At 40.2% G+C, this 15,013-nt stretch overlaps 1 protein-coding gene across 2 annotated transcripts in view; it reads right to left on the bottom strand.

Annotated features, from left to right (window-relative positions):
* Positions 1–13,137, bottom strand: part of MRPS28 (mitochondrial ribosomal protein S28) — a 106,884-nt gene extending 93,747 nt beyond the window's left edge. The window contains exon 1 of one of the 2 annotated variants that reach the window (XM_045806075.2): positions 12,883–13,137. In XM_045806075.2, coding sequence (XP_045662031.1) covers positions 12,883–13,098 — 216 coding nt within the window. In that variant the 5' untranslated portion in view covers positions 13,099–13,137. The remainder of the gene's footprint in view (positions 1–12,882) is intronic. The other variant, XM_045806076.2, reaches the window with a different exon arrangement.
* Between the last annotated feature and the right edge of the window lie 1,876 nt (positions 13,138–15,013).

The raw sequence follows: 15,013 nt of genomic DNA, 5'->3' as shown, positions 1-15,013 counted from the left end.
TTAACATCTGTAGACACCAATACCAAGTGACTACAGAGGGCAAGGCTTTGTCATGGCAAGTAACTTATGCCTCATATCGATTAAGGCAAAATACAGAAGTATAAAAGTGCCGTTTTCTGTTAAGTGAACTGGAAAATGGTAACCTCAGGGCTTTAAATTCCCAGCTAAAGGTTAACATAAGAGATCTGAAAGCCTCTGCAATTGTCCTAAAAGAAATCTTTTATCTCCTTTAGCCTCAGGCCTGAAATTAAAAAACAAAACAAAAATCCTCCAAAGTCTAATTCTGCAGATGGCTGAATGACAAAGCAAACTGAGTTCCCAATTTCACAGGTTCTCTAGTGTTGAATTTGGGGCATTGATTAGGAAGGTGGTGGTGAATCCCGAAGATCAGAATGGGAATATGGCCAGACGCTGATAAACCTGCAGACTCTAAGCCCCTAGACTCTGCCAAGTGTCCTTTGCCGAGAGAAGAAGCCCTTCCATCCCAATCTGAGGAGGTTAGTCTTCCCTTTCCTGAATTACCTGCAATGGTCTACCCTGAGGTAGTTGCAAGGGGCCACTGAGCCTCCTAAGCACCCATCCCTCCCACTTCTCATTGCTTGTAGAACTGCAGAGTTCGACACGGTACTCACTAGAAACATGTAGCTATTCAAATTTAATTAAAATTGAATAAAATTTAAAATTCACTTCCTAAATTGCACTAACCACATTTCAAATGCTCAACAGCCATATGCAAACAGCCCAGATATTATAGGATATTTCTATCATTACAGAAAATTCTATTGGCTAGCACTAGATCTATAATTCAACTCTCAGCAGACCCCAAGGGGTGAGATACAAAGTACAGTCCATGAAGAGGTAGGGTACCCACCAAAAGAACTGCATGATTTTGTTAATTTGTATCAATATAAACTAAGGATCTGCAGGGGAATGGATCCTAAGGGTACTGGGTCAGAATGAAGGGAAGACAGTACTGCCTTAGGCCAAATTTACTAGTATGGGCTCACTAAGCAGAGACTCAGATACAATATGTTAGCTTCAGAGGCTAGGCATGGCTTTTAATAGTTTGCTTGGCTGACTGAATAAAACCTGAACGCAAAGACAGACTACACTATATGAAGCTGAAATACCAGAACCTCCTCAGCATACCACAGAGGAAGGCATCCAAATGCTTGAAGCAAATAATACAATGTTGAAGTGGATTTATCGTTTATGACCTTTCCACCTAGCCCTTACTGTGGTCCCTAGCAGGATCTATAAGATACTCAGTTCACCGACGCTGAGGAGTGAGGGGAGTGCCGGCATTTCTGAATTGCTATGTGGTGACTATTCTCCTCACCAGGACTGATTGGTGGGAGCTGCTTCCAAAAACAGCTCTCTGAATTCAGAGGAGCTAATGAGATCTTGAAGTGACAGGAGTCAGGTCAGCACTTCCTAGCCAACAATATGATGGGCATGGTTATCATAATTCAAGAGAGCCTAAGCAGTAATCAGAACAGTCCGACTTGAAGAGCTCTTTGCTGTTGGCTGATTGATGATGACGTCCCAGAAATGAAATAGATGGGAAAACTCTGTAGTTCTAATGAACAGAAGTCTGGCCTGAATCACCACAACTGACTCTCAGGGCCACACAACAAATTCCCAACCTGAACCAATTCCCAGACACTGAGTCCTCTGAATGAAGAGAAGATCATGCCACGTTGAGGAAGGATCCTACTACATAGCGAAACATTTATACTGCCAATCTTCCTACCAGCTTTCTTAAAGAGAGCAATGACTGTTTCCAGGGTGTCCACTGGGGAAGGAGAAATAATCACACTTTTCAAGGATTAAGTGAACTGACATAACTCCTGAAGACTCAATTTGCTTCCAGTCAGAATAGAGGCTTATGCCGGTGGTCACATGATTAACGGGAGTTTCAGCTCAGGCCCATCCCCTGAACTCACTGTGGTTCTCTCTCCAGTTCTAGAATGCATAATGGAAACAGATTTACTCAGCAACTGGCAGAATGCCCACTTTTAGTTCCTTAATCTGTGGAGCGAAGGCTATTAAGGTAGGAAAGGAGAAGTGAAAAACACCAGAACTTCCCCTACCTACCAAACAAGTAAATTGAAGGCAATACTACATTCCTGGCGGCACTTGCAACGATTAGTGCCAAGCACCTAGAAGATGCAGGCTGGTGATTTCTACCACATCAACACTTAACTTGCCTATGTGGCCCTCCAGAAAACAATGGGTCCTAGATAATGATAATTTATTATCACAAACTTAATCAAGTGGTAACTCCCACTGCAGCTGTTGTTCCAGATGTGGTTTCATGGTTGGAGCAAATCAAATATCCCTCAGCACCTGGTATGTGCTAACTGATCTGACAAATGCTTTCTTTTTCTAGATCTGCTAGTGGAGACTATATAACTTGGGGTTATACCAATTCACCAGCTGAAAGTTGCAACACCTCTAGACACATGGCAAGACACATGTATTCCAGAGGGTGGGAAATAAATCTCACAAAAATGTTGGGCCTTGGTGAAATTCCTAGGAGGCCAGTGGTCTGGGCCATGTTGAGATGCCCATTTTCTCCACTAAGAACAACACACAGTACTTAATGGGTCTCTTTGAATTTTGGAGGCAACAAATACTTTATTTGGACATTCTTCTCAAATTCTTTTACCAAAGTAACCCAAAAAGCTGCCAGTTTTGAGGGGGGCCCAGAATAAGACAAAGCTCTACAACAGGTACAGACTACCAGGCAAGCTACTCTACCACTTGGGCTTTATGACCCCACAGATGTGGTAGTGTTTCAAGTACCTGTAGCAGAAAAAGATGTAGAATAAAGACTTTGCCAAACCTCTCTAGGGGAATCATAACGCAGAGCTAGAGTAGTCCTGAAGGTAAAAGAATAGCCTCCCAGTGGACCGAACTTTGAACAGTACACCTGATCACTCCGCCTAGAAGGAATGACAGCCTAAGGTATGGATCTATATTAATTGGTGTAAAGTGACTAATGATTTTGCTGGATGGTCAGGGATTTAGAAGGCACATGATTGAGAAATAGATGACAAGGTTTGGGAAAGAGATATGTAGATAAACCTCTCTGAATGGGCAGAGTGAGAAAATAAATCAGTCACATGTAAATGATTTCTTTAGCAGAAGGAATCTTAATAATCAGGGGATGACAACGAGTCCTGTGGATGTCAACCTCTTTCCCCAGCTACTCCTGTCCCCCACAAATGGGTTCAAGAACAAAGCTGCCACAGCAGCAGGGATGTGCTTCTGTCTTAGTGATAGAAGGGATATCTCAACATGTCCCAGACTGTTAGCCAATGAAAAATTTCACCAAGATGGCAGGTCCCTGAGTTTTTGTGGGATGGAGGTTATGCATGGATTCAGAAACACTGACTTCTACTCACCCATGTTGATCTGGCTACGGCAACCGCTAAATGACCAATCTGCCAACAGCAGAAACCAACAATAAGCTTCCAATATAGCATCATTCCCTAAAATGATCAGATGGTACCTGGTGGCGGGTTACACTGGGCCATTCTATATAGAAAGGACAGTGATATGTTATCACCGGAATAAACACTTACTCTAAATATGGATTTGCCTTTCCTACCCACAAGGCTTCTACCAAAACCACCATCCATAAACTAATAGAATCTCTGATTCATTGTCATGATATTCCACACAGTAGCTTCTAAACAAAAAAATCATTTTACAGGAAATGATGTGTGATAATGGGCTCATGTTTATGGAATTCACTGGTCTTACCAGTGCTGGTCCTGACAGACTAGCAAAATAATCCTTAAAAAAAACCACACACACACACAACACTCTCTATTTGAGATCATTGTAAATTCCCATGTAATTAAAAGAAATAATACATAGAGATCCCATCCATCCTTTACCCAGTTCTCTCAAGGGTACTAAGACCATATAAGAAACCACAACCAGGAAACGGACACTGATATAATCCACCAACAGTATTCAGATTTTACCAGCTTTATATGCAATTACTTGTATGTGTATTTAGCTCTACACAATTTTATCATATGTGAAGACTCATGTATTCACCACCACGGTCACGTTACAGGACAGTTCCATCACTGCAAGGATCCCTCATGTTGCCCTTTTGTAACTCCCCATGATCCTTCTGACCTCCACCCCATCTCTAACTCTTGGCAACCACTGATCTCTTCTCCAGCTCAATAATTTTGTCATTTCAAGAATGTCATAAATAGACTTACACTATACAACCCTTTGGAACCAGCTTTTTTCACTCAGCATAACACCCCCGAATCATTCAAGTTGCTATGTGTATCAACTGTTTGTTCTTTTTACTTCTAAGTAGTATTCCATGGTAGAGATATACCATGCTTTATCATTCAACAGCTGAAGAACATCTGGGCTGTTTCCAGTTTTTGGTTATTACAAATAAAGCTGCTATGAACATTTACGTACAGGTTTTTTTTTATATGAACATGAGTTTTCATCTCTCTGGGATAAATACTCAGTGCGCTAGTGTACACATCTTTTTTGGTAGAACCCAACCATCTCAATTTAGGTAACGGGCCAGAGATGAGCTGCTGAACTGAACTTCTCCTGGAATGGAAGTCCACCACTCATTATCTGCTAGTGGCCAAGAGCAGAGTGCTTTAAAAAGCAAGGCAAAACCCAAAACAAATCAATTGTTTTATTCCCAAATCCCTACAAACCAGGCTCTACTCAACTGTGATAGTTTCCTTTATTTCCCTTATTATTTAATGCCAACAGATAAAAACAAACATAAGGCACATAATCATGTTATAAAAATTATTATTAATACAGGGGCACCTGGCTGGCTCAGTTGGGAGAGCATGTGACTCTTGATCTTGGGGTTGTGAGTTCCAGCCCCACGGTGGGTACAGAAATTACTTAAAATAAAAAAAACTCTTTGGAGAGCTTGGGTGGCTCAGTCAATTAAGTGCCCAACTCTTGATCTCAGCTCAGGTCTTGATCTCAGGGTCCTGAGTTCAAGCCCCACCCTGGGCTCCACAACGGTTGTGGAGGTACTTCAAGAAAATAAAAAAAAGAGGAGGAAAAAATAGTCTTAAAAAATGCTTTAAAACATTTTTAAAATTATTATTATATAATTAAAAGAGGAAATTTTAATATAATCTTTAAAAGTAACCAAAACACAAATACCTTAAAAGAATGGAGATTTCTAGGAAAAGTGAGAGTTAATAAATAATAAACACAAATAAAGTTAATGCTGACTTTGGGAAGTCACAAAAGAGGCTCTCATGGATGATCAGATCGTATGACAGCCCATAAAACAAAATATATACAGAACATATTCAGAATATACTTATCTTTTCTTTTAGGAAATGTATAGTATTTATATTATAGGTGTTGACTTCTCCCCAGAGATTTATACCTACCTCAATTCACTCTTCTATTGTTTTTATATTAACTGGTAATTTTCTCTAAATATGCCTTGAAAATGTTAGACCCTACCATGAAACTAAACATTTCAAAAGATTTTTCTTACTAACTCAGGGATAACTCACCTAGAATTTCATAATGTAAAAACCGGCTGGCACCACAGCTAAAACCGTAAATATTTTTCAACATTCCTTTACATAATTTGTTTTTAAAACACTAGTATAATTTTTAAAATTGTCAATATAAAACTAGTGAGAAAACAAAAGTTTAAATAAAACTATAGAATACTGCTACTATATGAATTTAGTAGAATTAAAACTTACACTAAAAATAAGAATTTTCCGCCTGGGTGGCGCAGTCGTTAAGTGTCTGCCTTTGGCTCAGGGTGTGATCCCGGGGTCCTGGGATTGAGCCCCACATCAGGCTTCTCCGCTAGGAGCCTGCTTCTTCCTCTCCCACTCCCCCTGCTTGTGTTCCCTCTCTCACTGGCTGTATCTCTCTGTTAAATAAATAAATAAATAAAATCTTTTAAAAAAATAAAAAATTAGAATTTTCCCCTTGACATTAAACAAATCCTTTAAATAAGCTATATTTTGGATTTTCCCAGTATTCTGAATGGACAAAATATCTGATTTATATATTTTGCCTTCTGGAATGTTCCAGCATTTTGAAATAAAAAATATCAAAAATATTCATGAAAAAGTGAAAAGTAACATTTAAAAAAATCTGCATGAAACCTAATATATTGCTAAAATAAAACTATAAACTGTCTTGTAACATCAGTATTCTACATAAATAAACTAAAATAGTAAAATGTTATTCTCTATCTTAAAAGAATAAAATGTTCTGTGTGGTCTCAAAAAATCTTGCAAACCATTTTCAATGTACTGAAAAGTCATATGCTTCCCTCTGCCGTTAAGAAGCAGTATTATTCACAAAGCAGAAAACCAATTATTTGCTCAACTATTGCCATCTTGTGGCTACAAGATAAATCATCTGCTATTGCAGAGCTTCCAATTGGCTTAACAGATTCTATAAATCTCTATTGTCTAAGTGACACAAGAGTGTCAGAGGTTTTAAAATATTTCTTTTTAAAAAAGAGAGGAAAAAGTATCTAATTAAAAAAATATACTTAGCAAACATTTACCTGGTCCTCTATACGTAAGAATGTGTTATGCTGGTTACAAAAATGAAACGAATTGGTCCCTACCCTCAAAAAACAAACAAATAAAAAACTAATTGAAGAGACAGCTGCATAAACCAGTATTAAAGGTAATAAACTAAAGAAAAACAGAAATGGATAAGTGACCATGGGGTGAGTATGGCACCTACAAACCCCATACTGAACAACAGCATTTCAGGTCATTTAAATTTAAGATCCCTTTTGCTAGGAGCTTCAGTAAAATCTTAGGATAAGTACTCATGATGAACTGCCCTTGATTAAATTCCTGCCTGCAGGGGAAAGTTCCTTTGAGGATAACTTGCCTGGCTCTTACTGAGTATCACTTACTTCTGAGGTGCCCATACACACACATACCGAAGTTGGCACTCTAAGGATAAGAATGAAATCAATGGGTAAAATTTCAACCTAAACTGTTGACTATACATACATATTGTTAAATCTAATAGGCCACCCAAGATAGTATAACTGTATAAGTTTAACTCCAATATAAATCAACAAACATATATTTAACCCCTAACTTATGTAAAGGGTGAAAAAAAATTATCCCTGATCTCCAGGAACTACAATCTAAAAAACAGGATAGACATGGTTTCACTCATCGGTGGAACATAAGGAATAGCAGGGAGATCGGCAGGAGAAGGAAGGGAAGAATGAAGGGGGGGTAAACAGAAGGGGGAATGAACCACGAGAGACTGTGGACTCTGGGAAACAAACTGAGGGTTTCGGGGGGGGGGGGGGATGGGCTAGTCTGGTGATGGGTAGTAAGGAGGGCACGTATTGCATGGAGCCCTGGGTGTTATACGCAAACAATGAAGCATGGAACACTGCATCAAAAACTAATGCTGTACTGTATGGTGACTAACATAACATAATAAAAAATTAAAAATAAATAAATACATACATAAAACTTAAAAAAAAGAACAAAACAGAAAACCTAGAAGCTCATTAATGAAGGCCTAGTTAAATAAACTATGCTACAACCACACTATGGAATACCAAGCAAATTTTTTTCAATGAGGTATATACACATTACACATATGCAACAAGAAAAAATATTTGAAGTTATACTTACCTGAAAACAGCAATTTTCAGCAGCAGCAACTAAAATATACTGAGTGCTTATCAAGCATCAGGCACTTGTGCTAAGTGTTTAAATAATAAATTCATTTAATCTCATAATAACTTCAAGACAAAGAATTTTTACAAAAAAAGGAAAAGAAGATAGATATTAGGTAATTTCCCACAAAACTGCAGCTAGTAAATGACAGAAGAACCAGGATTCAAACCGAGACTATCGGAATCCAGAGCTTATACTCTTAAACAGTAATAATATAATTCAAAACAGTACCAACCAATTTGCGTTTAGATGTAGAGATTACTTAAAAATAAAATCTTTAGGGGCGCCTGGGTGGCTCAGTCAGTTAAGCATCCGACTTGATTTGGGCTCAGGTTATGATGTCAGGGTCATGAGATTTGGCCCCATGTTGGGCTCTGCACTGGGCAAAGCCTGCTTAAAATTCTCTCTCCCTCTCTCTTTACCCCTCCCCTGCTTTCTCTTTCCCTCTTCCTCTCAAAAAACCAAAAAACCACCACCACCACCACCAAAAAACACACTCTCAAGTTATTCCCTATGATCTCCTTACTTGCTGCAAATAAAGCTTCTTTTGTGTGACAACTCCAAACAAACAAACAAACATTCTCCAGCCTGGAAAGTGAGGAAAAGGAAAGGAGAGTGCTTACATTTCCCATTATAATCTTCAATGCTATTTGAATTTCCTTTTTAAAATAAGCAAATGTTATTTTTATACTTTTTCAAATATTTTGACAATACAAGGGTGAACTTCATTCATCTTGTAAACTCAGGATACTCTCCAATTAATTAAATCCAGAAACTTCAAAAAAGTGGACGTTTCTTCACAAAGTTGAATCTCTTTCAACACCTCACAACCGATCATACTCATCATCATAAATAGAAGTCAGAAAAGCACTAAAAACTTCCAATAAGCACTAAAACTAAAACTAATGTGGTATTTTCAGTTTCATTACTCTTAAAATTGGTTTTGCTCAATTATTATTCTGGACAAGCACACCTAACTGATATGCTGAAACCTGTACTGTTCTTAGTTATACAACTGTTTATAAGCACTACCACACAGATCTCAATTCAAAGACAGCCCAAGCAAAATTAATAACACAGGAAACAACAGATGTTGGCGAGGATGTGGAGAGAAAGGAACCCTCCTACACTGTTGGTGGCAATGCAAACTGGTGCAGCCACTCTGGAAAACAGAATGGAGGTTCCTCAAAAACTTAAAAATAGAGCTACCTCACAATCTAGCAATTGCACTACTAGGTCTTTACCCGAAGGATACAAAATACTGATTTGAAGGGGTACATGCATCCCAATGTTTATAGCAGCATTATCAATGATAACCAAGCCATTGAAAGAGCCCAAGACCATCGACTGATGAATGGATAAAGAAGATGTATACACACACACACACACACACACACACACACACACACACACACAATGGAATACTACTCAGTCATCAAAAACAATGAAATCTTGCCATGTGCAAGGACATGGGTGGAGTTGGAGTATATTATGCTAATTGAAGTGAGTCAGTCAGAGAAAAACAAATACCATAGGATTTTCCTCATATGTGGAATTTAGGCAACAAAAACAGATGAGTGTGTGGGAAGGGAAATAAAAAAAGAAGAAAGGAGAAGGCAAGTCGTAAGAGACTCTTAACGACAGAGAACCGAGGGTTGATAGAGGGAGGTGAGTGGGGGATGGGTTAAATGGATGATGGGTATTAAGGAGGGCACTTGTTATGATGTAAGTGACGAAGCACTGAATTCTACTCCTGAAAGCAGTACTACACGACATGCTAACTAACTAGAATTTAAATAAAAATTTGGAAGGAAAACAAAGAGAGCCCAGACATAATGAAGTTCATATGCACTATGTGTACTATTCATTCATTCACCCATTTGGCAAACGTTTATTAGTGCCCACTAAAGGTCAAGCACTGTGCTGGGGATGTAACAGAACAAGACAGACAAGATCTCTACCCTCCGAAATTTATATTCTAGTGCAGAAAAAAAGCCAGGAAAAGCTTTATTCTGAAGTATGCACACATTACTCTGGCACCACAAGTTAACATACTAATGATTACAAATGACCTTAAATTAGGATTAAACAGAATGGCATGTGCATTTTTTTTAATTAAAGTTTAATCATTATTATTTAGAAAAACAGTGGGATTTCATTCAAAGAACTGTCCAATCCTGGAAGCATCTCTCTCCGTGAAACTATTCTCAGAAGGCAGGACACTGGAGGAGAAATGGCTGAGGCCATACAAAGCTAAAATGTACTAAATTAAAACTTACTCTGCAGCAGTCACTGGACTGAGAGCACTTCAAATGTATTATTTCATGCAAACTCCACCATAACCCCAATTAGAGTATTATGCCCACTTTGAGATAAGAAAGCAAACTAAGATAGCTAAGTAACTTGCCCAGAGTTAACTAGCAAGATGGCTGCACCAGTCGCTGAATCCTGGCCTTCTGAAACTGAACCTAAACTCTAATCTCTGCACTGGACTGGGTCCTGAATGGTAGCAGGCTGATGATGGAGAGATGTGTATTTAATCCTGTAGGCAGTGTGAAGGAGGGCTCACAAAATTATCAAGCAAAGCAAAAAGAGCATCTCACTTAGTCTGATTACAGAGCCCAACTTTAGGAAAATAACTCTGTCCACTGTGTATAATGACCTAGATCAGGGAGCCACTGGAGTCAGTGGCATCAATTAAGAATGAGTAAAGGGATCCACATAACTGGAAATGTTCCAAAGCTAAGAGCTCTTAGAATGGAGACTACAATCCAGCCTCCTGATACCCTCCCCTCCAGGGAATTTTCTGTCCCTCCATTAAACCAACATGTTGAAAAATTTTTGAGTATTAAGTAAACCGCATGTCACAACCAAACACATTTTTTTTAAGTAGGCTCCACGCCCAGTGTGGAGCCCAGCTTGGGGCTCAAACTCACTCTGAGATCATGACCTGAGCTGAGATCAAGAGTCAGACACTTAACCAACTGAGGAGCCCCACAACCAAACACATTTAACTTCAATCTAGTAGAATAATGTTTTCTAAACTGTGTTAGGCAGAGAACAACTGCCCGAAGAGACTCCATTCAGCCTGGGCAGGACCGAGCAATTCCAATAGATGTGTTGGGATTTCCAAGAAACACTCCAGCCTCCTCTTGAAAAAACCAAAGGGAAAGGAAGGCAATGGAATCCTGATTATGCTCAAATAATCAGGTTGTTTCCTTCAGTAAACAAACGTTGCTTATCATATGAAACCCCCAAATATGATCCCCATGTGTTTCAAACACTCTACCTATGATGTTAAAATTTCACTCTTGCCACAATTAACTCAGCAGCTGAGAATTATTTCCTGGTAGTTTCTGAATGTGTTTGGAATGCAGGAAGGCGTGTGAGAAATACAGAAATCCCTTACCTATAAAAATATTTTGGGGAAGGGAAATGTATGTTATACATTTCCTACTTTACGGCACTTAATCCTCAAAGCCATCCAGCAAGGATGGACCTACATCCATTCATCAGTCAGCTTCAGGTCAGTCACTGGTATCCTTTTAGGATTTTACGACTTCTCCAGACAAAAATGGCCCCACCCCCAATATGTCCACATTCTTAAAAATTTTTTAAAAATTTTTTTAATTATTTATTTATTCGACAGAGATAGAGACAGCCAGTGAGAGAGGGAACACAAGCAAGGGGAGTGGGAGAGGAAGAAGCAGGCTCACAGCGGAAGAGCCTGATGTGGGGCTCGATCCCACAACGCTGGGATCACGCCCTAAGCCGAAGGCAGACGCTTAACCGCTGTGCCACCCAGGCGCCCCCCAATATGTCCACATTCTAATCCCTGGAATTTGCGAATATGTTACCTTCCATAGCAAAGGAAAATTACATTGCAGATGGATTTAAGGTTGCTAATCAGTTAACCTTAAAACAGGGAGATTATCCTGAATTATCTGGGTGGGTCCAAAGTAATCACAAGAGGCTTTTAAGTGGAAGAGAGAGGCAGAAGAGAGGTCAGAGTGATACGATGTGAGGAGGACTCAATCTACTGTTATTGGCTTCGAAAATGATAGAAGGGGGGCAGTAAGTCAAGGAATGCAGGCATCCTCTACAAGCTGGAAAGACAAAGAAACAGATCCCACCCAGAACCTACAGAAAGGAACAAAATTGTTCCAACATCTTAATTTTAGCCCAGTGAGACCTCAATCAGACTTCTCACCTACAGCACTAAAAATAATATATCTGTGTTGTCTTAAACCACTAAATGTGTGGTAACTTGTACGGAAGCAAACAGAAACCTAATGCAGCTGGCTTCTTCTAATCCTTGGATTTTAGGGAAATTTTGTCAATAACTATTAACAATTAATTGCTAAATTCCAGGTAGTCTTCTATAATCCAGGACACTGCCAGTGTGTTAACTGTTTGGTGCTGGTCTCCAAAGAAATAAGTACAGAAATGGAGAGCGGTTATTTTTATATAATTCAACATTGCCAGACATCCAATTTCATGTCTGCTGAATCTAATAAAAAAAATTGTGACTCCTTTGTATGCCTCTCTTCCATTTCACTTATCTAATAATTTTATCCTATTTTACAAAGTATTGCCTGAGACACATGGAATTTTTTTTTTTTTTTTGTCATTTAGAGAAAAGGAAAGCAAAGCACTGACAAGTTAAATCACTTGCTCAAGTTCATAGAGACGGTATTTCTCTTTCACCTATTCACTGAATTAACAAGTATTTATAAAGAACCTTGCACGCCAGACGCCGAGCTACACGCTGGAACTTCTGTGTAGAAAGAACTAGACGGCAGACAGCTCAGCCTTTCCCGGTGAGTCCAATTGCTCTCTGAGACCCAGCAGTCGCCCTAGACCGCCTCACTGGCAGCGCTCCCTGCTGGTTTCCCGTTCAGCACTCAACCAGGAAGATGGGCGCAAAGGAATGCGGACAAAGCCGGTCCAGCACGTAAATGCCGCGCAGAAGTACAACAAACGGAGAAAAACACCAACCACTAGTTCTCTTCGGACTAGCCCGCTCCCAGGCCAAGACACACCCCTGATCCTAGCTCCAGCCCTTACGCCAGGCTCCGCCCCGACTCCCACTCCACCCACCACACCCGGGCTCTCCTCAAACCCTAGCCCCGTCCCGCGCGTCTCTGGCGCCACTCACTGTCTTCTCCTCGAGCTCCGCCTTCTGCCGCAGCTTCGAATGCCGCTCCAAAGCGCTCGCGAAGCCGCCTTGGCGCATTTTAGGCTCTGTGGAATCGGAACTCTCACTCCCGGAGCTACTTTCAGTGCCTGCGCCTCGACAAGGCCGAGAGAAGAGAAACAGTCGCAGGAGATAGCTCTCGGCAGTTACGGCACGGGCCCGACACAGCGCCGCCATGACGGCTCCGCAACCTCTGACCTTGGACCTCCCCGCAAGCGCGCAGGCCACGGGGCGGAGCAACGAGTGGTCCGCCCACTCGCCGAGCCCTGGGGATCCAGGAGTGTGCGTGGGACGGGTGGGGATGGAGAGAGTGAATTAAATCGTTGATGCCTAGGGGTCCCCTACTGGCAGCGATCTGCTAGGTTTTTCGTGGAAAGTGTTTTTGACTTGCAGGAATTTCGTTCCTCTGAGCATCGCTTGGCCCTTGTCCTGCTGCAAATTCTGGTATTGCGACACTTGCTAGCCCCACCACCTGGGTTTTTACCCCAGATGGCCTCAAGACTTGTTTTTCGGGTGTCTGCTCAATTATGAGGTTCTCCATGATTACCTTATTTAGAATTGGAACCCCAGAGACACTATCGGATTCCCCGGGTTTCCTTTATACCATTTAGCATTAATATTGCTATATAGTTTACTTATAATGTTTTGCGTCTGCTCTCCCAAATTTGTTAACTCTTTGCTGTTGGATCCCTGACATCGGGCATACAGTGGGGTTCACTGAACGTTTGTGAAATCCTGGATCCAAGTGTGTCTTTTTTGCCTCTTCCGAGGTCCACTGACCTTCAAACATTCATCTGTTTTTGTCACCTGTAGATCGCTACAATTCCTCCCAAGTAATTGTATCTCAGAATGTGCCTAGACACCACCAGACAAACCCACCCTCACTCGTGATTTTCTCCCTTTTCCTCATCAATGTTAATTCCCAGAATTTGCCCACTCTTTTCAAAACCGAGCCTAACATCATACTTAAAGAAGTGTTGGCAAACTAAACTGTCCGTCCATCTTCTACCTATCAGTTTCATATTAATCCAGTTAGTTATTTTAGGGGAGGTGGTAAGCCCCTTCACAGTTCATTTCCAAGTACTTTGACATTCGAATGAGTTTTTATGTATGACCACAGCCCTTATTTTAATATCTGACTGCAGATTTTAAATCTTTCTGATGTTCTCATCAATTGCATGGTTAGACTACACAGAAGTACATTAACCTTGGAATGGTGCATAATTGTATGAATCACATACAACTTATTACTACTAGCCAACTGTAGGGTAATGGTTACAAATTCGGACAGATTCCACTCCAGGGTGTTCTTCTTGGCACTTATGCCATTTATTTCCTTTGACCATTAATGAAATCTTACCTGAGACATTTTTGCATTGTTATCTGTGGCTACTGCTACTTATACTTCCCTTCAGGAAAAAGTAGTAAATTGTAAAGGGCACTGGCCAGTGACCTCATGAACTTCTTAGTTCTAGTTCTGACTGTAATCCTGATCTCAGGCAAACCAACTTAATGTTGATTTGGCTTCCTCACTTGTAAAGCCAAGCCATTAACCCCCTGCTAAATTTTAAGTGCTTTGTAAATTTAAGTAAATCAACAGCTACAGAACAAAGGGATTACTAAAGTCCCAGCTCTAAAATTCAATAGATATATTCATGTCCTACCTTAGCCAGATGGTAAACTCCTTGAGGATTATGACAATGGACATTGGGACAAATCCTGAGGTTTTTAACGAATAAAAGTTTGTATCAACTGATTTCAAGTTATGCTTAGTTCTTTACCTTGTTAGAACATTAAAAGTATGAAATAAGAGGGACTGTAAAGGACTGGGCAAATCAACAAGGAGATACCTACACAGTTTGTCCTAGCCTATACCAACACCAACTGTAACATCAGCTCTAATGGCAGTATTTTAACATCTTGATGGCACCGTAGGCATTCTGATCCTGCTCTACTCCTTGCACTACACCTTCCTTCTTGTTTTATTAAAAACACAATCCTCTTTTTTCCCCTGTAGCTTGCAAATTGTTAGTACACTTTGTAAAAATATTAGTAATGGTAGATGGCAAGGGAAGTGAACAGAATATAGTTC

This window comes from Ursus americanus, chromosome 9 (assembly GCF_024610735.1).
Source record: "Ursus americanus isolate L20-20 chromosome 9, mUrsAme1.1.p, whole genome shotgun sequence".
NCBI classification, from domain to species: domain Eukaryota; kingdom Metazoa; phylum Chordata; class Mammalia; order Carnivora; family Ursidae; genus Ursus; species Ursus americanus.
Note: the sequence above shows the minus strand (reverse complement) of the source record. Positions and strands in the feature narration are given on the sequence as shown.